This window comes from Aethina tumida, chromosome 1 (assembly GCF_024364675.1).
Source record: "Aethina tumida isolate Nest 87 chromosome 1, icAetTumi1.1, whole genome shotgun sequence".
Taxonomy (NCBI): domain Eukaryota; kingdom Metazoa; phylum Arthropoda; class Insecta; order Coleoptera; family Nitidulidae; genus Aethina; species Aethina tumida.
In genome coordinates this window covers 17,243,340-17,268,239 of record NC_065435.1, presented here as the reverse complement: position 1 = coordinate 17,268,239, position 24,900 = coordinate 17,243,340, and the positions used below count along the sequence as shown (strand labels likewise).

The 24,900-nt window shown below is 27.6% G+C and overlaps 2 protein-coding genes and 1 long non-coding RNA gene across 3 annotated transcripts; 1 reads left to right on the top strand and 2 right to left on the bottom strand.

The window, feature by feature from the left end:
- Window positions 1–4,627: 4,627 nt before the first annotated feature.
- LOC126264344 (uncharacterized) lies at window positions 4,628–5,802 on the bottom strand. Its single transcript, XM_049961903.1, has 2 exons — window positions 5,781–5,802; window positions 4,628–5,707 (listed from the first exon to the last, which is right to left on the bottom strand). Exons 1-2 carry the CDS (start codon window positions 5,800–5,802, stop codon window positions 4,659–4,661), a joined length of 1,071 nt encoding a protein of 356 aa, XP_049817860.1. The 3' UTR covers window positions 4,628–4,658.
- Window positions 5,803–5,840: 38 nt separating this feature from the next.
- Window positions 5,841–7,394, bottom strand: LOC126266550 (uncharacterized). The gene is made up of 5 exons (XR_007548868.1): window positions 7,050–7,394; window positions 6,801–6,988; window positions 6,665–6,745; window positions 6,384–6,614; window positions 5,841–6,067 (listed from the first exon to the last, which is right to left on the bottom strand). It is a non-coding gene; the product is annotated as an uncharacterized LOC126266550 (long non-coding RNA).
- Window positions 7,395–12,096: 4,702 nt separating this feature from the next.
- LOC109608306 (protein C12orf4 homolog) lies at window positions 12,097–14,672 on the top strand. The gene is made up of 8 exons (XM_049966716.1): window positions 12,097–12,304; window positions 12,357–12,502; window positions 12,872–13,053; window positions 13,140–13,364; window positions 13,488–13,789; window positions 13,851–14,203; window positions 14,259–14,384; window positions 14,440–14,672. The coding sequence occupies exons 1-8, from the start codon at window positions 12,157–12,159 to the stop codon at window positions 14,521–14,523; spliced, it is 1,566 nt and encodes a 521-aa protein (XP_049822673.1). The 5' UTR covers window positions 12,097–12,156; the 3' UTR covers window positions 14,524–14,672.
- The last annotated feature ends 10,228 nt before the right edge of the window (window positions 14,673–24,900 follow it).

Below are 24,900 nucleotides of genomic sequence, written 5' to 3'. Positions count from 1 at the left end.
TTACTTATTTAAGTGATCAATTGATGCATTAATAATATATTTTTCTTCTAAAAAGGATGGTATTTTTGATCCTTTTTTATTTGATACACTTCGTTAATAATAATTAAATAATGCTACAAATTGTGTAGACAAAATAATCTCAGTAACACATCCACACGCTAAGACAGTTAACGTAAGGATGAATCAAACAATCTTTTTACAAGCGCGTTGTATAAGTAGTTGTACTATACTAATTTTATTTATATATTGTTTAAACAATTATTTATTGATTGATATTGATGATGGAAGTGGTAGGTAATATTTGTTAATATAAAATCAGATATTTAATGAAAATATGCTCTGTTTGTTATTGATCCGCGTATCGATCGGTCGGTACCTGGTGGTGCGCTCACCCCACATACTCTATTAGAAACACTGCTGACACTCAAGGTAGGACTCTTTTATTATAAATCAAATATTTTAAATTGTCTTATTTACTTTACTTATCCTAAAATCGATGCCGAAATGTAATTTTATTATTAATTATTATTGTTTCTAGTTATATTCAACAAACATATTTATGTATTCTGCATTGTAATGCGCCTTAAAATATTTATTTCATAATTGAAAAGGTTGTGAATATGTTTTAGGAACGTATTCAAGCATTTAGAATGATATAATAATATAATTTAATATAGGGTTGCAATTACTCAATCACAATTAGTATTTTTCTAATTTAAAAAAGTTAAATCGGAGAGGCACCATGACTATATCAATATTTCAGTTAACACACTATAGGCGGGTAGCAAAATAGTCCAAACTAAGTTGTTGAATGATAACAAAAAATAAGAAATAATTCTTTCAATTCCGTATGTAAACCAATAGAGTAAAGTTATCTCACCCCGCTTTTAAAGTAAGTACATTCAAAAAGATAAAAATTACCCAGCCCGCTAACAATCAACAGTCCTCGAGACGGGTATTTTTACCCGACCCGCTTATAGTGTGTTAACATGGTTTGGTACTTCTTAAGTGGTAGATTTACTATGTGTAAGTGTATGTGTATATGTGTGACCAATGTGGCCATTCAGTAAATCGACTTTCTGGAGTCTAAGACGATTTTGGAGTACTCGTTTTCGTTTACTACGTTCGGAATGAATTGAACGCGAATGCCGCATCCAGTTTTTTAGTATTAGTCGAACAATGTTGGAGATTCTATCCATATATTCAAGTTTATCTACGTGTGGAGACCTATCGATAATGAATGATGACAAACGCTGAGCTACGTAATAAGTTGAAGGCAAGTCATTCAAACGGCAAGTCTCGCAAAGAGAAGACCGTGTTATAGTTTAATTATTATATTGTTGATAATGTATTATTGTTATTTGTATAAACACGTTTTAGTTACCAAAGTACCTAGAGTATTATTTACCACGATTATCAGAGTACCACAAGTGGTGACGTGGATTTTACTCGAACCAAGGTAACATAGTAGTAAACCTCTATAAAAAGTCAAAAAAGGGCAGAGAACTTAAAAATAAGTGGCTATAGGCCAGGAATACGAGTGGGGAAAAGCCCCGAAATACATCAAAACAAAAACACAATCTCTAAAGTAATAATAATTAATAATAAGACGCCATTCCTATGCGACAACATTGACAAAGCGTCAATCCGATCCGAATGGGAGAAGTGGTTACGTTCATTAAAGTTATACGGTAATTGAACTTTACCTCGTCTGATGGACCAAGAATATCGGGAATAAGTGTTGCGAATCTAGAAAATCAAATAAAAAAGAAAATGAACAAAATCGACTTGCGGCACGAGAATCTGACTCTGAAGATAATAGCAAAAATAATTTCGAGGACTTTAAAATAACGCACAACCAATGTTCAAACATGGATGATGGTAAAATTATTTGTTCAGTAGGAGGAATTCCAATTAAATTACTTATTAATTCGGGATCAAAGGTAAACATCTTAACGGTGGTAACATGCAGCGATATGGAATTTTGTGTTAGAAACAAATGATTATTAAAACCATATGCTTCTAGAGAGCCAGTACAAATTGAAATTAGATTCCAGACCACGATGATGAAATGCATTTCATGTCGTCAAGATATAATAACATTTTATGTGGTAGAGCAGGGAAATATTTCCCTACTAAGTAAAGAAACTTCAAAGCAACTAGGATTCTTAAGGCTGGGAATTAACATAAACAACATAGAAAAGAAAAGCCAATTCCCAAAGGTGAAAAATATAATATTGAAGTTAAACTCACAATAAATCCTCATGTAAAACCAGTATGTCAAACAGCGAGAAGAGTCCCAATAGCAATTGAAACGTTCATAGAACGAAATTAAAGGAGGCATTGCATATGGATATTGGCCTTAGATTTAATGAATCCTCTTCCCGCCAAGGAAATAGCGGTAATAATAGACTACTTACTTTTCACGATACCAAGAAAGAAGATTTCTAAAATCTTCAACTTCGACAGAATTATTTTTTAGACTTGGCTTCCCAAAGAGTACACAATCGGACAATGGAAAACAGTTCGCAAGTAAGGAATTTAGGGAATTTTGTGAAAACAATAACAAAAAGCTAATACAAACCACACCGTATTGGCCTCAAACAAACGGAGAGGTAGAAATGATGAACAGGTCCACTTTAAAAAGACTTCTGATTTCATATGCCAATGAAGCTGACCATAAGAAGGAATTTCAAAAATTTGTACTCATGTACAACGTAACATCACATAGTACAACGGGGAAAACATCATCTCAAATAATGTTTAGAAGAACTATCCGAGATAAGATACAGATCAAGTACTACTACAGAATTTAATTATACTAAATAAATTCATAAGCAAATTTGGAAAGGAGGAATACGAACTTACCAAAAGAGAAGGAAACGAGTTAACGTTGTTAACATGTGACTCATGTTAAGAAAGTTCCAACTCCACAAGAAAACCCAACCGATTCTGAAGTTAGACCCAATCAAACATCGACCAGCGGAGCAGTTGTGATATTCATCAGTCACCCAGAAGAAACCAGAATCCCCGAAGAAGAAACCAGGACCCCCGAAAAAGAGAGCAGGGCCCTGAAGAAGAAACTCCAAAGATTACTTCTTTGAAGCTAAAAAAGATGGAGGGAATGTGGAGACCTAACGATAATGAATGATAACTAACGCTGAGCTACTAAACTGAAGGCGAGTCATTCAGACGGCAATTCTCACATGGTGAAGACATAACACGGTTAGAGTTGTTATTTAATTATTATAACATATTGTTGATCTGTATTATTATTATTTGAATAAAAAAGTTTTGGTAAGTTGCAGAATCCGTTACTCTAAGGAATATTTTTAGCGCATGCGTCAACTTGATTTGAAATCGTCTGTTTCGGATATTTTAGACAGCATAGTTGCCAGATTTCATTTTTAACGAAATATGTAGAGAAATGATTTTTAGAAAGATATATATGTAATTTATTATGTTTTTCATGTATGACTTATATTATTTATGTGGTTGAATTCGAAAAGAGATGAAATTCGGCAAATCACTTTATTAATTAGTATATTCATTTTTTATTTACTCTATATTTCTTTGGTAGTTTAACTATCTAATTAAAAGTTCTTTATTAAATAATTAAGTAAATTTACAATGGTAAATTAGGTAAATTTACAACATTAATATAAAATTAACAAAAAAGATATATTTATATATTTTATAATAAAAAACAAAATCAATTAAAACAAAAAAATCTATTCCATTGGATAGTGCTCCCTAATACAATTTAAAATGCTCATATATATATATATATATATATATATATATATATATATATATATATATATATATATATATAGTAAAATATATTAATTAATTAACGACTCATATCAATAAATTAAGATTGTACAAAAAAAAATAATAAATGCAGCACACAAATAATCTATAAAGTAAGATAACTTAAAATATGGCTGCTAACAAATTAAAAATAATCTTACTAAAGGAATAAAAGTATAATATTTTAAAAATGAGAAAGATCTATAAAGTAAAATATATTAAATGAGCATACCAATCAATTAAGAAAGTAATTAGCAGAAGAATAGGAATAATATATTGTTTTTAAAAACGCCATGAGAATATAATCTGTAAAGTATAATATTTTAATAATGAGCAATAATCATCAAATTAGAAAAAATAATATACTTACCAAAAAAATAAAAAGTATAATACATACACAACAACACAACAATAATTCAACTATAAAAAATGATTCGAATATTTTGACCGTTGCAAACCGACAACACTGCACCAAAGACTATATACACATATAGATTGCTAACTCTGTAGTAAATTTTGGTAACCAAATAAACGTGGACAGCGCCATCTATTGGGACTGAACAGTTCTAAAATAACCCGCCAAGTATTAGGGGAATCCCATAGGTCTAGGTTTATATTAATTTTTTATTTTTATTTATTAAAATAATATTTTTAATAAAAAACTCAGACTATTAATACACATTTTTTATTTTTTCATTTTTAAACATTTAGTAAAAGCTTTAATTGCTAAATTGTCTAAATTCTTATGCCTACTATCTTTTCCTTTTAATAAATTATTTATAATTTTTATATAATAAAATAAACAAATATTTATAACAATTTTATAAAAAAACAATTTTAAATTTTTATGCCTCGTACAAAATAAAGTTTCTACTGAATTTCTTGTTTGAACATAATATAATTTTTTTTAAATGAATTTTATGAATTATGTTTGGAAGGATGTTAAAAACTATACGTTTTCGCCTAATGAACCTATTTTGCGGAAGATTTTTTTCAGTTACCATTAACTTTCTACAATTAAGACATGATAGTTTTTTAAACATTTTTTTAATAACTGCACCAGCTACATATGGTGTAGATAAATCTGATGTTTTATACAGAGTGTGATGGTGTTCTGAAACAAAATCAATTTCGCTGTTTGACTCACTAGTGTCTTCCTGTGCAATAAGGTCTTTTAAACTATCCAATGCCCCAGTCGATAAATCCTCTTCACAGTTAAAACTTGGGGAGTGTGATGACATAAAATTGTTTACTATTAAAGCTTTGGTTGAGGAGATAAAGGAAGTGCACGTTGGATTGACATTTCTTACTCCATGACTTCTTATTTGACCGAAGAAGTTTTCAAGAGGGTCTTGGTTAAAAGACCTGGGACTAATGAATTTAAATCCCATGCCTAATAACTTTTTCGATAAATATATGAAGCCACGAAGTGTAAAATGCCAATTTTTTAGTGATGGTGTGAAAATTTGATGGGAATTAAAATACATTGATTTTAGAATTGGAAGGGATTGTTGCCAAAACATGAAATCCTTAGATTTGAATGTCACCACACTTCTTAAATCTTTTCCTACATGAGAATTTATCGCACTGCCATTGACACTATCAAAGAGTTGATCAAAAAATAGTAAAAGATCTGCTGTTTCTGTTGCCTTAGGGCTCACAAAATATTGAGAAGTTGGTGTCAGTTCCTTACTGATTTCAGCCCTAATTTTCAGAGCTGTAGCAACAGTGCTACTAAACACTTGTGTACAGTTTTTTACCCTCATTTTTCTTATTTTGTGAGGTAAGACATGTTCGTCTGTTAACTTTGAAAACTGACTAAAATTCCCCATTTTCTGGTCCATTTTATAAATATCTATAATATGTGACCAAGAAGAAACTTTATCCAACCCATCTTGCTTAAAATATAATAATTTATTTAATAAAGAATTTCGGACACCTTTTAGCAAATGGGGAGGGGATCAAACAAATGGACGATTTCTTTGCCATCAATTAAATACCCTTGAAATTTGTTTTCAATATTTTCTTTTATACAATAAGTATTCGTCTCATTTAATAAAACATTAATGGCAGCATTATTTGTTGCTCCTTGATCACATACTGCAGACGCCTGCACCAAATCATTTTTCTTCAACCCCTCGATGGTCTGTTTCTAAATGTTTTTTGTGTGCCCTCTTAGCTGCTCTTGTAATTTTTTGTACTGTGCACTTCAACTCAATGTATTTCTTATTTAATTTGGTTGCTCTCCTTGGACCTGAAAATAAGTTTTAAATTAACAAAAAATTAATAAGAAATTTTTAAATGAAGCAAAAATATTATGTGATAATTATAGCTGATCAACTGACAAATTTAACTAATCTATGGCTTTAAATTTAATTTATATGATTTTTATGAAAAAACTTTTCTTAACATACCAATATTTTTAAGAATGTAAACAAAAAAGTTGTTATACAATGTGGTTTAAGGCTGCAAAAATAAAAATAAAAAAAAAAAAATGAAAAATGAGACAAATCATAAAAACACATTGGTATCTACAATCTACCCCTGCCATTAATATATTTTACACTTACTTCTTTTGGGAAGAATTTGCTGATATTCTGCTGCCATTGTTGTATCATAATTCAGCATGGAGGATGCCATTGAAGTATTTGAAGTTGAAGTATTTTCAGATTCTTGGATAACATTTAACTCTGTATCATTTTCCATAATTCTGAATACCCGTTTTCTGCTATAAATTTTTGTAGGTTTTAATACTGATTTTACAGGACTAAATTCTACATTAGAAGTAGTACCCACATTTTCTAAAATAAATATGATTAATTTATGTCATGTCTTTGAAAAAAAAAGTTACCTTTTATTTTTTTAGGAGTTGATGTAAAGGTTTCAGGAGGGGATGGAGGCAAAAAATTATCATTTTGCGTTTTTACGTATCCTACAAAAAATATATTTAAAGAACATTAAAACTTAACTCTAATATTAAAAATTACCAGGTAAATGAAGTGATGGTAAGGCACCAATTCGTAGTTTTTCATTAGCTTCTTTGCAGCTATCCTCAAAATGTAAACCACAAATAAGGTAATTTCCTATTTGTTTATCATCCAATTGGAAAAGTTTCTAATTATTAATTCTTTGAAGCCAAATAGGGCGAGTTTTTTTATTAGTAGTAATGCTGTATCTATAATTTAAATTACATGGTTTACTATTTACAGAATATAATATTTAATGGTTAATATTACCTTTTTGTCTTTCTATCGTTACACCCAGGTACACAGCATGGTTTTACTCTTCCCATTGTTATAAAATATAAATATACCGGTAAATAAAAAGGACGCTAACACAAACAACACAAATAACACAATTGAGAGGGGAAAATCCTTAAAAAACGCGCACCTGATGGAAATAAGCAACGCTAAACAAAGATTATCAAAACCGACGCTAACTCAATTTGGGAATAACGCTTCTTTCTGGATAGAAGACCGAGAGAAGGGAGACCTGTTTCTGATTGGTGGAAATTTAAATGATTGTAATGGCCAGTCCCGATAGATGGCAGTAAAAATTCATGAACCATTTTACCCATTAGAGTTTCCTGCACTGCACTTCAAAATGTTCAAGAAGCGCGAAATTAGCGCCTCACAACGCATGCGCTAGATAATGTTCCTTAGAGTAACGGATTCTGCAACTTTACCAAAGTTTTGGTTACCAAAGTATCTAGAGTATTATTTACCACGATTACCAGGGTACCACATAATGATATGAGAAAAGGACAAAAAAAAACACTTGCTTACTTCGCTACTAATATTAGCATATATAAACATGTGGGTCTACGTCAGTTGCGTTCCGATTCAGAAACCGAACCGTGCCGAGTCCATATGTGCCGAATGGGTGTCATATCATTCCAATAAAGTATGATCCGAGTAAAGGCGAAGTGTACCCGTACGCGCCCGAAGTTCTCGTGTTCCCATTCAAAATTATCGCGCGAAAGGTAGAACGCCTCGTTATTTAAGGTTTATATTTCGGGAGCCCGGTTGCTAGTAATTAAGTGTTGCCAACTATTAATCATGTGGATTCTAGTCAATAGTAGTTCTGAAATCATTCGTAATGCAACTTAACCTAAATTTAATAAACAAATATAAATAGAGATTAATTTTGACGGTATATATTTAAGGGATTGTAAGTACTACTTTGACCAAACTGTTTGACAATAGTTGTCAATGAATTATATGCGCAACTTAAATGTTTTTAAGAGCGGCAGTTACTAGAAAAGGAATCGATCGCACTTTGTGCGCTTTCGCCACAAAATCAAATAAACATTCAGTTCGTGCGCAAATTTTTTTGTATGGAACCGGACCGCATTTGAGATCTCATGTATATACGGTCGGCGTCAGATCTGCATCCTTCAAAGGCTATATTCGCTTGCGGCGAGTGTGTTATTGCAACAGATTCGCATCATTAAATTTGACAAATTAAGAATATTGCTTGTTCACGTTATGTATTTTGAATCGAATATTAATGTCTAAAACTTTTTTATAGTTACAGTTCTTATTGTTTAATTCGTGTAATAATTCTTGTCCTAATTCTAATATATTTATTCTAAAGGTATTTTACTCCATTATCATATTATATGTTGGTAATTAAGAATTATACACTATCATACGATAGTTTTTACCATATCGTATTCGTATTAAAAGTTAAATATATAATTAAAATAAACAGATAAATTCAAAAATAAGAATATATTAAACAAAACAAAATGTTAATATTAAATGTCTATTTGAACAAAATATATTGTAAAATATATATAAATAACAACTTAAATGTACATTTAACATGTAACATAATACAAAATAATTCTATAAATAACAACTAAAATGAAACGAGATATATAAATACAAAATTATAAAATATAATTGCTATTGTATTAAAAAGGAAGAGTCTTACATTTTAGTGAGGTTGTATGTTGGATTTACTAAATAAAATGTCCCATTAAGATATTTTGAATTAAAAAACTACAGTCTCATAAGCCATAGATGTTTTGAAAATAGTTTGGAATAAGTAATGTTGATTTTTCATTATTGGTTTAGTAATATTTTTTTATATTTTTTATTTTATATTGTTTATTTTTGTTCATCAAGATACATGAAATATATTGTAAATTAATTAATGTAATAAATAATTCAAATATACTATTTGTTTAAAAGTTTAAATACCACCCAAAAATTCATAATACAGTAATATATATTAAAAATACAATAATATATACAGTTTAAACTTTTTATTTATTTATTTTTTGTCGTATGGTTAATTGTTAACCAATCATATTTTATCATATAAACAAATATAATAAATACGATACACAATAGTAGTTTTGATTAATCCTTAGTACACAATCAAATATAAATAGAAATTAATCTCGATGTCACAGATGTATGTGTTAGGTTAGGTTAGGTTAGGTTAGGTTAGGTTAGGTTAGGTTAAGCTAGGTTAGGTTAGAATTTGTTGTACAAACATGGTAGAAAATGACCTAAGTTTGACCATTATTGTTGTTATTAAAGAATATTATGACTTCAAAACTATGTCATGTATTAGATCAACACATATTAATGCACGCCCAAAATGTGAAATAGATTGATTGCAAAGTTTTTGAGATTTGTTCCAAGTCGTCGACGGTGTTTGTATAGAGAATTTAACACAAGGAGACGCCGCTCTTAAAGTTTAAAATTTTATTTATTATAATCACGTGACATTCTATGAAGAAACATGTGTGTTAATAGTTATTAATTGACAAAGATTTTTCATGTATATATAGTAAAACATTCATTACAATGCTAATAAGAATACTCAAAATAATTTTGTAAGGTTTAATGGTACAATCCATAAAATAAAGAATATGTTTCTATCCATAATTAAAAAGGTTAAACTGCTCCTATTTTCTGTTAAAAACAAAGAACATAATCCAAAATGTTCCACATTTTTGGATAATTTTAAAACAGGTAACAAATATCAATTAATTTTTTAATTTAATATATCCTGAATATACGATAATAATAGTCATATATTTTAATTTTATATACGTTTGTTGTATCACATATATTTACAAGCCCGTGTGTAATTTTTAATATTATATTTAAAATGTAGTTTTTTATATTTAAAATATAGTTTTTTAAAATGAATATTAATTTTGATTAATTTGATGGATTTGAAAATTGATAATATATGGATATAAATAAGATATTAACAAAATAACAGAGAAAAATTCACGAGATATTACCTTCCTTAATATATATATAATAATTAAAATTATTCAAAGAAATTGTGACCTAAAATTACTTGGTTACGTTGTGTTGTTAATAACTAATTTGTTTCAAAATTTGAAAAATAAAACACTTGCTATTTTAAAGACAAATTTAGACAAGTTTGTAGATATTTGACAGTTTGTAGATAATGTTTTAAAAGTATTCAAGTTCAATATTTCTTTATTAAAATTATTATTATTATTTAAAAAACTTCATAAACCGTGTCATCAATTTAACGAAGATTCTTCCTTTGTTGACATAAACAATACTTAATTTTTATTATGTACTCGAAGATGACTATAAGTCCTGTAACAAATGTAAAATCATATACATTTAAATAAATTAATGAATCTAATTAAATTATAAAATTGTTTATCATATTTATTTTAGAAATTAATTTTAGGTTACCTAAATTAATAACCCTGTACCTACTCCAAAACAGATTTATATCTACTTCGCATATTACAAAATACCTACTCATTTCCACCAGAGTTACCAAGATAAATTTGTTTATTCTACGGTTTGCTATACTGGAGACGCCATGGGGGGCCAAGTGAATAGGGACGAGTGGGCAGCAGCCGAACATACTAGTTCGGAGGCGTCGGAAATGCACGATTCTGGGACGAAAGTGGGGTCAAAGGTCAACCTCTGTCATCTGGGAAAAACATAGAAAACTGGGGATTTTAGTATTTACATTTAGTAATTTGGTTATAGAAATTCCTAAAATTGACAGTAAAATGGCATAGTGTTTGTGTGAGTGGCGTGGTAGGAACATGTAAGTTTCTATTTTAATTATTATTTCTGTGATATTCTGTGATATAGTTTTATATAGTATTATTTTACAATGGTTTTTCCTCAGCAATCTCTACGTCCTGGTTGGATTAGTAAAAGATGTAGATATACTAAATGTTCCAATGCTTATTTAGTTAATGTCGAAGATCCCACTTTTAAAAATAAGTCTTTATTTTTAGCACCATTAATTCCTATTGTAAATCTAGTCTGGCGTTCTATTTGTCAAATTTGAAGTTCTGCATTTCCTTCCACTTCGACTAATGTTCTAAGTCTAATATCTGATTTTAATTGTTGTTCTTACTCTTCGATATCAAATAATTTAATAAATCTTAATAAACAAATTATTGTACATTCTAATGTTTTACTAAAATGTTCTGATTCTTTTTCTGTTCCTGATGTTCCCTCGGCTTCAAGTATTTCTCTTTGTTCAAATTCTCTTTTAGATACAAATAATAATTCTAATATTTCGAAAGACTGTCACTTGATTGTTCTGTTAGATCATTCCTATTGCAAATCTACATCTCCTATCTGTGATAAAAATAATGCTGAGAGTTAAAGGCACGTTGCCAAAAGTAAAAAGTATGTTTTAATTATTGTGAAGTCTTTTACTGTATTATTATTATTATTGTTATTTATTTTGTACAAGTTTCTTGTTTTTAGGAATATATGTATCAATTTTATATCAAATGTGTATTCTCATTGTGTATTTATAATAAAACTTTTGTTAAATATATAAGCGTTTTATTTTTATATATTATAAATTGAACCTAACCTATATTAGTAAAATTTAAATGCTATAAGATCTCCCGCCATCGCAGTTTTCCCGCTCTTTTTGAATGACACAAAAAAAGGTTTCTGTAATAAAATTAAATGGCAACACCGCGTGTTGTTACATTTGGCAATCCGCCACTTAGCCTTGAGCCCAGTAATGTTTCTCTTTTATAACATTGGGTTGGTACTTCTTAGGTTTTCTATGGGAGACGCAGTTTTTAGTCGACAGCCCCGGTCCAAATCCCTCGAGCCGCTGAACGCCCGGAGGCATGGCGCGGTCGGCTTTCGGATGCCTTCGCATTTATTCGTTTGAAGTCGAGATTTAAGCGAACGATATGGACCCGCCGAATGTGTCTAATGAAAATAACCAGTTCATAGAAAGTTGGTTTCCTGAATGGCCAAACTGTGTATGACAGATAAACAATTTTTGATGATTCTGATTTTATAGGTTATGTGACTTCAACATAAATAAAAAGTATCGATAGAAATGCAGAATCTTTCGCAAAAATATTGTACATACAGAAATGATAAATATGACATTGAGAAAAACATCTTAATTCCCTTCAAAGAATCTGTTCCCGAATTAGCTCATATTCTTATAACACAACATAATTTGCCTGTTTATACTGAAAAAGGTAATTTACACATCTTAGACCAAATGTATACATATATACGTGTATATTTTAGAATTAACTCAAGATTTAAGCAAGTTTATTTATGATCGAAGCATTGAATATTGTAATAATGAGACTACACAAGTTATAAATGAAGCAATAGAGAAAAAGCAAGTTTTAGATATCTACGCTAAGAAATGGGAAAATTTAATGAAGGAGGTAATTAATAATATTACAAACATTAAAATTCATCTCAGGATTATATATATATATATATATATATATATATATATATATATATATATATATATATATATATATATATATATGTTGCTAGTATTAGGTACTGGGGTTAGTCCAATTTATTTATGATTACCTGAAATATATTTTGAATGTTATGACAATCTGAAATTTAATTATAATGTTTATAATTGATCATTTTGATTTAATAGGTTTTTTTATTTATGTGACATTTCAATTAGGCTAATCATCTAATCAATTTACTTAAATTATTTGGCAAAATCTAGATGAAATTTAAGTAATTTCTGAACACTATGCTTTTGAAATGATACCCTCATTTTGTTCAAGGAAATGGCTGAATATGGAGAAAGAAGGTGTGCTTCTGATGAAGAACTATTTGCTACAGCCTATCACAAGATGGTTCACTCACCAGCTCTTGAGACGATGCTTCATTTGGAACATATGTATTCAAAAACAGTGAGACAAAAAAATTTTGATAAAAATGGGAAAGTAAAAAAGTTATCAGAAAGGTAATTGGCTTTTCATTTTAATACTTTTATGACAAAATATTAGTCATATAGCATAGTGATTGACTCAAATTCATATGTCTTTGCAGACAATCAGAAGAAATGAATAAGGCTGTGGATAAATTGGAACAAGGGATGACAGAATCAAAAATAAATGATTTAGTCGCTAAACATTATGAGGATTTAACATTTTTACAAGGACAACTCACTAGTGAATTAGATACATTAAAAGAAGCTCAGAGAAGAGAATATAGAGAATGGTTAATGCAGATGTTGGAACAAAACCAAGCTAATTCTTCTCTACCTACACCAACGTAAGTTATCCTGTTTTGGTGACATTTTAAAATATGTAATTTTCTTCAGATAGTATACTATATGATATAGAAACATATAGTATACTAATTCTACTAATGGTAATATTCTTTTTAATTCTGCAGTAGTCCATTAACTCCAAATCCTCTACCGGCACCGACGAGGTATTCTGAAAAGAGTAGAAGTGAAATACAAACTCCATTATTAGAAGAAAGTTTTACTATTCATCTTGGTTCTCAACTCAAACAAATGCATAACATTAGAATTTTATCAGCAAATGTCATGAATTTATGTAAAGTTGATGACAATGATGAAGCATCAGAACCAACTCCGCAATTATTACAGACCGCCTTAGCTTTATATTCTAATGATTTGTCTGGATTAGTTCTTATGACCGATAATAAAATTGGTTCAAGACTTACTCAAGGTAAGACAACCAAAGAAATTTCAATTGTGACTGAACATAAGTGTGTATAATGATTTAACAGAATTTCAGGAGACTTGCCAAAATACAACAGAATTTCATTTTGCCCACATTGAAGATCAGTTGGACAAAATTTCAATGACAGTCCATCAGTTTAAGAAAGAGCAAGATAAAAGTGTAAACAGAGACAAAAATAGTGAACTTCTATTGCCTGGAGACTTTTATATGACCAGGCATTCAAACCTAGCTCAGGTTCACGTCATATTTCACATGGTTTCTGATGATAGTTTAAGAGGTGGTGAAATTAACAGTAGACATCCTGTAGTCTTGGGATTGAGGAACATTTTAAAAACAGCTTGTTCAAATGATATCACATCACTCACAATACCTTTGCTACTGCAGTATGAAATGACTGAAGTATTTATTTAATATTGTAATTTTTAATTAAAAGCTTGACTTTGTTTATTTTTAGGAAATGACAATCTCTTGGTGTGAAAAAAGGGCGGAACTTGTGTTCAAATGTGTTAAGGGATTCATGATTGAAATGGCGTCATGGGGAGGATCTGATTTAAACAATTTACAATTCATGTTGCCACAAGTATTTAAATATACATACATTATATATTGTATATTAGTATTTTTTTTCTTTTTAGGGAATATCTAGTCAAGTGTTCCAGTCACTAACGGAAATGTTGCCCCGAATATTTAAAGTATCTAATCCGAAAATTTTAAAATAAATTCATTTATGCAAAATGAGATTGGATTGTCTAAACTATGTAAGAAATATTTCATTACGCGGCTAGCATAGATACATAATTCTAATTGTAAATTTATATTTGTATATTACATTCAAAATATGTTTAAAATATTATATACTATTATTTTCTATATTTGTATTATTTCATATTCACAATAAAGGATAATTATTATATTATTAAACATAAAATAAATAGTATCATGAAAGCTATTTTTTTAGTTATTTACAAATTTTGAGATATATGAATTTGATATACACTATCGCTCATATATAGGTTAACAAATTAAAAAACATCATTTTATTAAAACAACAATTCTTAAATAAAATTAATTGTATAATAAGTGTTTAAACATTTCGTACCTCAATTTATATACGAATATTTTTATTTTCATAGTTTTTATACAACATTTTATTTCGGGAAGGGTGCATAAGTAAAAAAAAACAAACCAGAAATAGAAATAGTAATAGAATAGTAATAGTAATAGTACACTTTTATTAAGACAAATGAAAATTTCTAAAGTTGCTCTACATATGAGCGATAGTGTATGTCCGTTGATCATAAAAGTAAAGTTAAAAGCTGTTTTAAAGAAATTCTTACATATGCACCACGTTGCAGATAAGTAATATTATTATTTTGAATTGTATAATGTCGCGGGTGTTCTGTGATGTCGCCTACAGTCAACGCCCTCTTCACCTACCTCATAAAACAAATAGGTAGATTTCTGTGGTTTGTAATTCGTAGATACAGAGTTAACACATAGATCATACTAGGTTTATTATATTCTATTTAAAATAGTTTGATATTGCTATATGCTTATAATGGTCTATACATATTTTCCATATATCCTATTTTAAGATTAAATATTTTCCGGTGTGTCTAAAATTGTATAAACTGGATCTTGTGTCATCAAATGTTTCAATAAATTATGACATTTGAAATATTTATTTTATTAATTCAACTTTTGTCACTTTCACAAGAAAAGGTTCAGATAATCATAAGGTACTTAGAGTCTTAGTACTTTTTAGGTAAGGGGAAAAATGGTAAATGTGTATTAAGAAACACAATAATTTTAAATGTTTATTTTTTTTTTAAATAATGTTGGAATAATGAAAATAAAAGTTTTATTATCTCAAACAACAACTGATACATTTTTTTTGTTTTCACTATTTTGACTGCTGCTATTCACGATGATTCTACAGCCTGAAATGATGCAATGATCTAATAACTTTTCTTTCTGTTTTTTTGCGTCATATTTTTCGCAATATTTAAAAACATGTTTGCTCCATTAATAAATTTCTGCTATCACTGGCGCAGACTTCTCTTATTTCTAATTAAATTAAATAAATTTTGAATATGGTAATATTAATTTATATTTAGCTTATAATATATGTCTTAATTAAATAGTAAATAAAAAAATAAACTTTCCATCTATGGATATTTGAATTAATTAGTTAATAGAAATTACTGATGTAAAACTTGTTTGAAGTAATCATAAAACGAATGGCCTCTGCTTTTAAAATTTTAATATTTAATGCATGTTTGAGCACCCTACCTAAAACTTGTTAAGTACTAACGTTATTTCAAATATAATGCGGTCTATGATAATCTAAGAGAATTGTTAACCATACTCAACTCGAATACCCATAAATTATTAATCCCTTACTTTTAATACCCCTTTCATTAGCAAAATCTATCCAATCCGTTTACGTAAAAATTTTAATAAAATTGTTCTACAACGTAATAATTATATTATAATTTCATATTTAAATTCTTTAAAAACAAAAAGTTATTGTCACTGTATTTCTTAAACTACTACATAAATAAATTTCATTAAATCATCATTACAATTCACAAATTACTTTTTGACAAACACAAACTAAAATTTGTGTTTCTTTAGGTTATATTAATTATTAGCACTCAGTAAATGTAGGTATCAATAATTATTGATGTATTATATCGACCGTTAAAGATAATAAATATTTTTTTCTAAAATTACAATGATACAAATCAATAATTTTTGAAGACAGATTATAAATAAATTGTGGAATTGTGGTAAATTTGTTAGCTGTATGTATCTAATGTAATGTAAATATAATAAACAAATCTGGCAATATCTAGAACTGTATGACGTAACGTTACTGTTTTCACGTTCCCAATCTCTAATAAGAATTGACCTTTTATTGACACCAATTAAACTGTTGAAATAAGAAGCTAACCCAAATGTACAACTTAAATAAGTTCGTCAATTTATACTTTTTGTTACTTACAGTATTTATTTAATCACAAAAATTATATTAATAGTTAAGATACAAATTTCTTGTAGGTTATATATTTGATGTATATTTGATTTCATTCAAAATTTATTACAAACAAACATACAAATAAACAAGTAAATTATTTTCTAGATGTGGAATTTTATACCTTTATAATAATATACCTTTATAATAATTATATTATAATAATTATTATCGCAATTGTTAAAAATAAATCCAAAATACGTAATATTGGCAATTTCCAGATAGAACAGAATTGATTGTTTGATCTTTATGTTCGAATTCCAAATTTATATCGTTCACTCATTCCATTCTTATTATGTATTCTTTGTTTAAAATTTGCAGTCGCAATCTGAACTAATTAAAAAAAATTAATGTTTATTGTTTATTAGATTATTCACAGCTTCATTCAGCTATTTGTTATAATACTGATGCATTAAGTGTATAAAAATAACGAGTTTCATTATAATAATAATAATAAGAAGAAGAAGAAGAAGAAGAAGAAGAAGTAATAATAATAATAATAATAATTAAATAATAATAATAATTTATAACTGGGTTCAATGTTTGATTACTTACTTTGAAAGGTATTCATTCAAAGAGAGAATACAACAATACAAAATGACGATATCACATATTATTTTTACAAAACAGTATTAGTGTAGAATTATAAAATAAAATTGAAATTCCTAAGAATGGTACGTTAAAGGGTCATTTATACATATAAATATATACGTACTTTTTTGTATGTGTAATATTTCAGGTGATTAATCAAGTGGTCAATGAATAAATGTATTAAATGGATTATAGTTCAAAATGAAATTGATCAGATTAAACCTACTTAGAGGAAAGATAACGAATTATTTTGTTTGAGAACGGAGTGATGGAGATTATGTAGTCTTAAAACAGACTGTTATTTCAGTATTAATTCACCAATATGATTTATATGCACATACCTATGAAATATTACCCCATAAATTCTGGTCCTCACTGTAGCCTTCACGAGAATACACACGCCATACGACACAGATGTCTTTTGTTTTCATCTGCAGGACAAAAATAATTCCATATATTGATAGGGAAACACAGACAATCACAATTTACAATTTTTTCATGTTTTTCATGTGGTTATAAACCACTCTAATACGAGGATTTATTAATAATATTTTTAAATTTCAAATTTTGCTATCGAACGTTAATAACGTGATTTTTAAATAATATTGAACATTTACGTCAGTATAATGAATAAATAATACTCTTGTACACAATACGTCAAAAACAAAACGAAATTTATTTATATTGTGCTTTAATAAATAGTTAATTTTGACAAGAATATACTTTAATTAATTTTTATAAAAGCTAAAAAAAATCCTGTTAATCCTCTAATCTAAATTATCTCTAATTTCAGTGGATGTTTGTATGGAGCATGAGTTCATTGCATTGATTATGAATTTATCCATTTCCATGATAATATCACAGTCAGAAGTCAACGTATACTTTTCTAGTATATAAATTTTTATAAAAGTGCTGCATTCAAATTTCATGTCTTTGCAGTCAGGACTTATCTGTCCATCACGCATATACAAAAATTGAGCGTCTCTGACACACTAAATAATTTTAATTCTTTCTAAACTTAATGGTATATGGCGGATGAGGTGACGAGGTGATGAGGTGATGGATTGATGAGGTAGTTGTATTTCACAATTATAAAACACCTAATTTTCTTATCCTCACTTAATTTATGTGGACGCATTGAGGTGTTTAAATAATATATATAATTTAATTAAATAATTATAATTATTAAAAATATAAAATATTTTTTTTTATTATTCTTAGTAAAAAAAGTAAAGTAAAAGTAAAAATGATTTAATTTATTTAGTGTGACGACAGGTTTATTAAGGGAAATTATAATACGGTGGTATAATGTGTATTTTGATATGCAAACATAAAGAGTAATACAATAAGGCACACTAATTAATGATTACAATCTGTTCAAAACCCCTTACAATAGGATAACTGTTACAGCTCAAGGGAGTAAAATTTACTAAGAAATGCGACAGGATGAGGAAAATGTACAGAGAGGAGCGTGTAACAGTACAGCAGCAAAGCAGTAAAGCAGTAGTGTTGCGGGTAGGAGATATCTTATGTAATTAATCACCAAACTCTCCGGTATTTGCTATAGCAAGCGAGCCGTCTTAATTTCTAAGATAAATACCTATATTAATTAGATTGCGTCAACAGTAGAAGTCGTATAATTACTTACCAACGAGACACTTCGTTCCTAATACTTTATCGGCTCTCTACACTTCTTGAATTTGCATTAATTTTCTCTGATAGGTACGTGCCTTCGTCTTCATTTTATTGTCCTTTCCAAAACGAAGCGAAAAATTATTTGAAATTTTTATAAACGGCTCACTTTAATAATGTCTTTAATATGTATCTTATTTGAGTGCCTGCAAAGAGTTAATAGTAATTAGTTTAACATAAAAAAGTGAACTCTCAATAAAGTTCTGTACACACACAGCGTTTGTCACAATATTGTTACTTATCATGTAATTTTTAGAAATTATATATTAAATAACCTGTTTGTACAAAATTTTAACCATTTGTTAAAAAATGAATAAAAAAATTATTATACTTAATATGAGAGTTCTATTAATAAATGCCAATTAAATTTTCTGTTCATTTATTTCTACATCTTCAAAAGATTTATTCAGAATAACTATTGTTTATTAATATTTATACTTAATATAAATATGTCATTTTTTATAATATTTTTTATATAAGGAAAATGTATATCAAATTATTTAAATTATTAACAACTATACATGAATTATATTAATTTTATTTAATCAAATTATTTAATCCACCAATTTTATTTGATTCTTGTATGACAAAATAAATTTAGTTTACATTTAATAAAGTAATTGAGTTTTAATAGAAAATTTAAATTTTGTGAATACTGATAATTTATTTTGCTGGACTGTTTGTGATAATAAATATTTGGGTTAAAAGTTCAAGCACATTTAAAGATAAACCATGTAGTTTACTGATAATAAATATTCGAGGATTAATATATATTTAAATAAAATTTTCTTATTCTTCTATTTTCATTAATATTTAATAACACAATTTACTACTACACTCCATCACTTTTATAATATATTTACTAAATTATTGAAAATTGTTTAATCATAAAATTTACTTACATATTACATTTAGGATTTGTTGAATGTATAATGATAATAATAATTAACATTAGAATTATTGGAAATTGAAGTTGCCTTGAAAAATACTTACCAATGCAAGTTTCTCTCTCCCTCTCATTCACATAATGCATACTTTTAGGCACCGTTTTGTTTCGATTCATTTTCATTCATTTTGTTGAAATGTTTAAAATAATTGCCTTCCCTTTATTTTATTGTTAAACTCTACATGTTCCACCTGATAATTATCAGGGGTTCTACACAAACAGAATGTCATAAATTAAAATAATATCAAAACATTAAAAAATGAAAATGAAGTCAATCACTTAAGAAAACTTTTGAAATAAAAAATTTCAAACAAATATTGTGCACATTATTTTGTTCTAAATTACATGGAGCTAAAGGAAGGCTGAATTGTCAGTTTTATAAGATATTTACTAAATTATTGAAAATTGTTTAATCATAAAATTAACTTACGTATTACATTTAGGATTTGTTGAATGCATAATGATAATAATAAATAGAATTAGAATTATTGCAAATTGAAGTTGCCTTGGAAAACACTTACCAATGAACTCTTTCTCTAATTCACATAATGCATGTTTTTATTAATAATTATCACAGATTTCACACAAACAAAATGTCATAAATTAAAATAATAACAAAACATTAAAAAATGAAAATGAAGTCAATCACTTAAGAAAGCTTTTGAAATAAAAAATTTCAAACAAATATTGTGCACATTATTTTGTTCTTAATTACATAGAGCTAAAGGAATGAAGATGGAAGAATAATTTAATGACAGATCAGGATGATAATTTGCTGACACAGTTGTCAGTTTTATAAGATATTTACTAAATTATTGAAAATTGTTTAATCATAAAATTGATTTACGTATTACATTTAGGATTTGTTGAATGCATAATGATAATAATAATTAGCATTAGAATTATTGGAAATTGAAGTTGCCTTGGAAAACACCAATGTAACTCTTTCTCTCATTCATATAATGCATATTTTTAGAGAATACAAATAAGTAAATCAAATCTTCCTAAGTACAAGTTTTAAAAAAGTGTCGTTTCGATTCATTTTCATTCATTTTGTTGAAATGTTTAAAATAATTGCCTTCCCTTTATTTTATTGTTAAACTCTACATGTTCCACCTGATAATTATCAGGGGTTCTACACAAACAGAATGTCATAAATTAAAATAATATCAAAACATTAAAAAATGAAAATGAATCACTTAAGAAAACTTTTGAAATAAAAAATTTCAAACAAATATTGTGCACATTATATTGCTCTTAATTACATGGTGCTAAAGGAAAATGGAAGAATAATTTAATGACAGATTAGGTTGATAATTTGCTAGATCAGGTGTCACTTTTATATTATATTTACTAAATTATTTAAAATTGTTTAATAATAAAATTGGCTTACGTCTTATATTGAGGATTTGTTGAATACATAATGATAATAATAATTAGCATTAGAAGTATTGAAAATTAAATTTTTTCTCATTCACATAACGCATACCTTTAGACATTACAAATTAGTAAATCGAATCTTCCTAAGTATAAGTACTAAAAAAGTTTTGTTTCGATTCATTTTAATTCATTTTGTTGAAATGTTTAAAATAATTGTCTTCCCCTTATTTTATTGTTAAACATACTCATGTTCAAGCTTTTTAAATAAAAAATTTCAAACAAATGTTGTGCACATTATTTTGTTCTTAATTATATGATGCTAAAAGAAAGAGGGTGGCAGAATAATTTAATGACAGATCTGGCTCATAATTTGCTAGCTCAGGTGTCAGTTGTATAAGATATTCACTAAATTATTGAAAATAGTTTAATCATAAAATTTACTTACATATTACATTTAGGATTTGTTGAACGCATAATGATAATAATAATTATCATTAGAATTATTGCAAATTGAAGTTGCTTTGGAAAATACTTACCAATGTAACTTTTTCTCTCGTTCACATAATGCATAATTTTAAACATTACAAATTAGAAAATTGAATCTTCCTAAGTATTAAAAAAAAGTTTTGTTTCAATTCATTTTCATTTATTTTGTTGAAATGTTTAAAATAATTGTCTTCCCCTTATATTATTGTTAAACTCTACATGTTCCATCTAATGATCATCAGGGGTTCTACACTAATAGAATGTCATGAAAATGAAATGAAAATGAAGTCAATCACTTAAGCTTTTGAAATAGAAAATTTCAAACAAATATTGTGAACATTATTTCGTTCTTAATTACATGATGCTAAAGGGAGGAGGGTGGAAGAATAATTTAATGACAGATCAGGCTGATAATTTGCTAGCTCAGGTGTGCAAGGGAGCTTTTACTAACTACGGCCACTTATTTGGAATATTTAGTACATCAAAACCAAGCCAGGGAATATTAACATAGCCGGAGCTCAGCTGCATCCAAACTAACTGGAGAGTGCAAAGTTTCTAAATAACATCCTTGCCATCTAATTACCCTAAAATGTCACAAAGACATTGTTTTTTTCATTTGAAAAATTAAAAATTTCCTGTATCTTTTACGTAGGATTTTTTTGCTTTCTTTGACTTTTCCATTTAGTTATTTTTTGTTATTTATTGTTATTTTGTATTATAAAATTTTTATAATTTTTGCACGTGTTATAATTAAAATATATATGTTTATTTTACTTTTTTCAGCCTTCAGTTACTAGGAAGGTACTTAGTTATTTTATAATAATAGAATAATAAAAAATCTGTTTTCTAATTAATCAAAAATAAACAATTTTATTGGTATTATTAAATATAAGTTTTAATTTTCATTTCAATTTTAATTTAACAAGAGAATTCCTACGATATATGTTCAGTCCTTTATCTAGTTCAAAAACCTTATTATTCTTACAAGGACGAAAAGAATAGGGGGTGTAAAGTTGAATAATCAGTCCTGCAGACGAATTGTGGGCGTATCTATTGACACATTTCGTGTAGCCAATGAGAACAGGTCAACGGTTACCTTGGATACCATCTTTGTCCTTACTTGTGATAAAACGAAAACTCCTATTGCTTTATCCCTAACTTGAATCTAAAGACTGAATTCATTGATATCTGCCAAAAGTGAAACTCGATCTTATCAAGGTATCGCAACCGAACGACCGACCAACCGACCGACCGACCAACCGACCGACTGACTGACCGACTATATTTATTTATTAATAACATTGAATATATTCGTAGTATTAAATATACATACACATAATAAATATAATATTTATTATTGAAATGTTTACTGGAAACATTTTCTTAACAAAAAATATACAAACAAAGATAAGCAAAGGCAAGCAAGATTTGTAGGAAAATATAAGTGTAATAATAAAGATTAATATGATGAATATGTAAGCAAAATAGTTATGCTATATGGCCATTAATATGATATTATTTCACATTTAAAATTATTAGCGAGACATTTGTCTTTAACAAGGTTGGCGCCCAATTCTTCTCCTCAATAGACTACTATGGTCTTAATTGAAGGAAATCTTAACTATTATCTTTCTAATTGAACTCACTGATTATTTAATTCCCTAAAAATTCTTTTAATTGTGTAGAGAATGTTGTAGTGTGAGTAACCTGTATTAAGGTTTCTTTATAATTTTCCGTTTGCACTTAAATTTCTGTTAAACTACGTTATTGTTAGTTAGAGAAACTTCCATATTGAAAACAAAGAACAATACTTTTATATACGTCGTCCCTAAATAAATTACCAAAATATCGTCTCTAATGTACAGTTTAATCGAGGTAAGGTACAATCGAATTATTTTCTACATTTTTATCTAATGACCTATACATAACAATTAAACTATATAAGTAAGATTCGACTTTTGTTTGTTTGTTTTTTTTAATGAGAAATATTATTTAAACACACATTTAATTAAACATTTAAATGAATGAATATTCAAATATTTAAATATATATGTATATGCTTACCTTAAATTATAATATTTGTTGTTTTTGCTAAATGGTTAACCCAATAATCCATGATTAATCCAGTTATACGTAACTTCAGTTTTTCAGCAACCTCTTTCATTTAAGTGCATTCGAAAATTTGATTATTTAAATATGGCAATTTTGAAATTATAATTTCTCAATTCTTATTAGCTTACCATATATTACTTCTGGATATGGTGCAAAATAATGAATACAAGACACATACATTTTAAATCATATTCCAAACTACGAATCCATATTAAAATACGTCTGAAATTCAAAACATTACATTAAGTCAAAATTAAAGAATTAAGTCTAATTATTTAAAAAAAAAAATCATCTGTTTATTGCATATAAAAATGCAATTTACATTTAACATATGCGTATTTAAAAAAAAAGAAAATATAAAGTATGAAAGTTAAGACGACACTTTTATAAAGGAAATATAATCAGTTATTGAATAATAAATACATTTGTGAAAGGAAATGAACTTTTTATCTCTCAAACCTTTGACACTCCACACAAAGAATAGTGTAAGATGATTGACACTTTTCATTTTTGTTTTGATTTCAAAATATCTCCCACTTGAAAAAAACTGAAATGGAACGAACGAACATGAGAGTTTAAAATGGAAAACGTACTGTACATGTCAATCTTGAGATTTGATCACTACAACTTCTATTATTAGGTAAGTATACAATGAATGTTATAATATTTAGAGAAAATTTGGCGACATACTTATGTATGTACAAGGTAATGATTCATCACCATATTGATTGCGTACAATTTAAAATAATAATTGAAGAATTGAAATATAAATAAATTACTTACCTTTTTCTGTAGTTGTGTAATAAATGTAAATGTAAATGCAATATGAACGAACGAATTAAAACAGATACG

Coding starts and splice junctions, on each gene's coding strand:
- LOC109608306 (XM_049966716.1), top strand. CDS start 12,157: ATGCAGAATCTTTCGCAAAAATATTGTACATACAGAAATGATAAATAT. Junction 12,503..12,871: donor GGGAAAATTTAATGAAGGAG/GTAATTAATAAT, acceptor ATTTTGTTCAAG/GAAATGGCTGAATATGGAGA. Junction 14,204..14,258: donor TGCAGTATGAAATGACTGAA/GTATTTATTTAA, acceptor GTTTATTTTTAG/GAAATGACAATCTCTTGGTG.
- LOC126264344 (XM_049961903.1), bottom strand. CDS start 5,802: ATGGCAAAGAAATCGTCCATTT. Junction 5,708..5,780: donor GGCAAAGAAATCGTCCATTT/GTTTGATCCCCT, acceptor ATTTTAAGCAAG/ATGGGTTGGATAAAGTTTCT.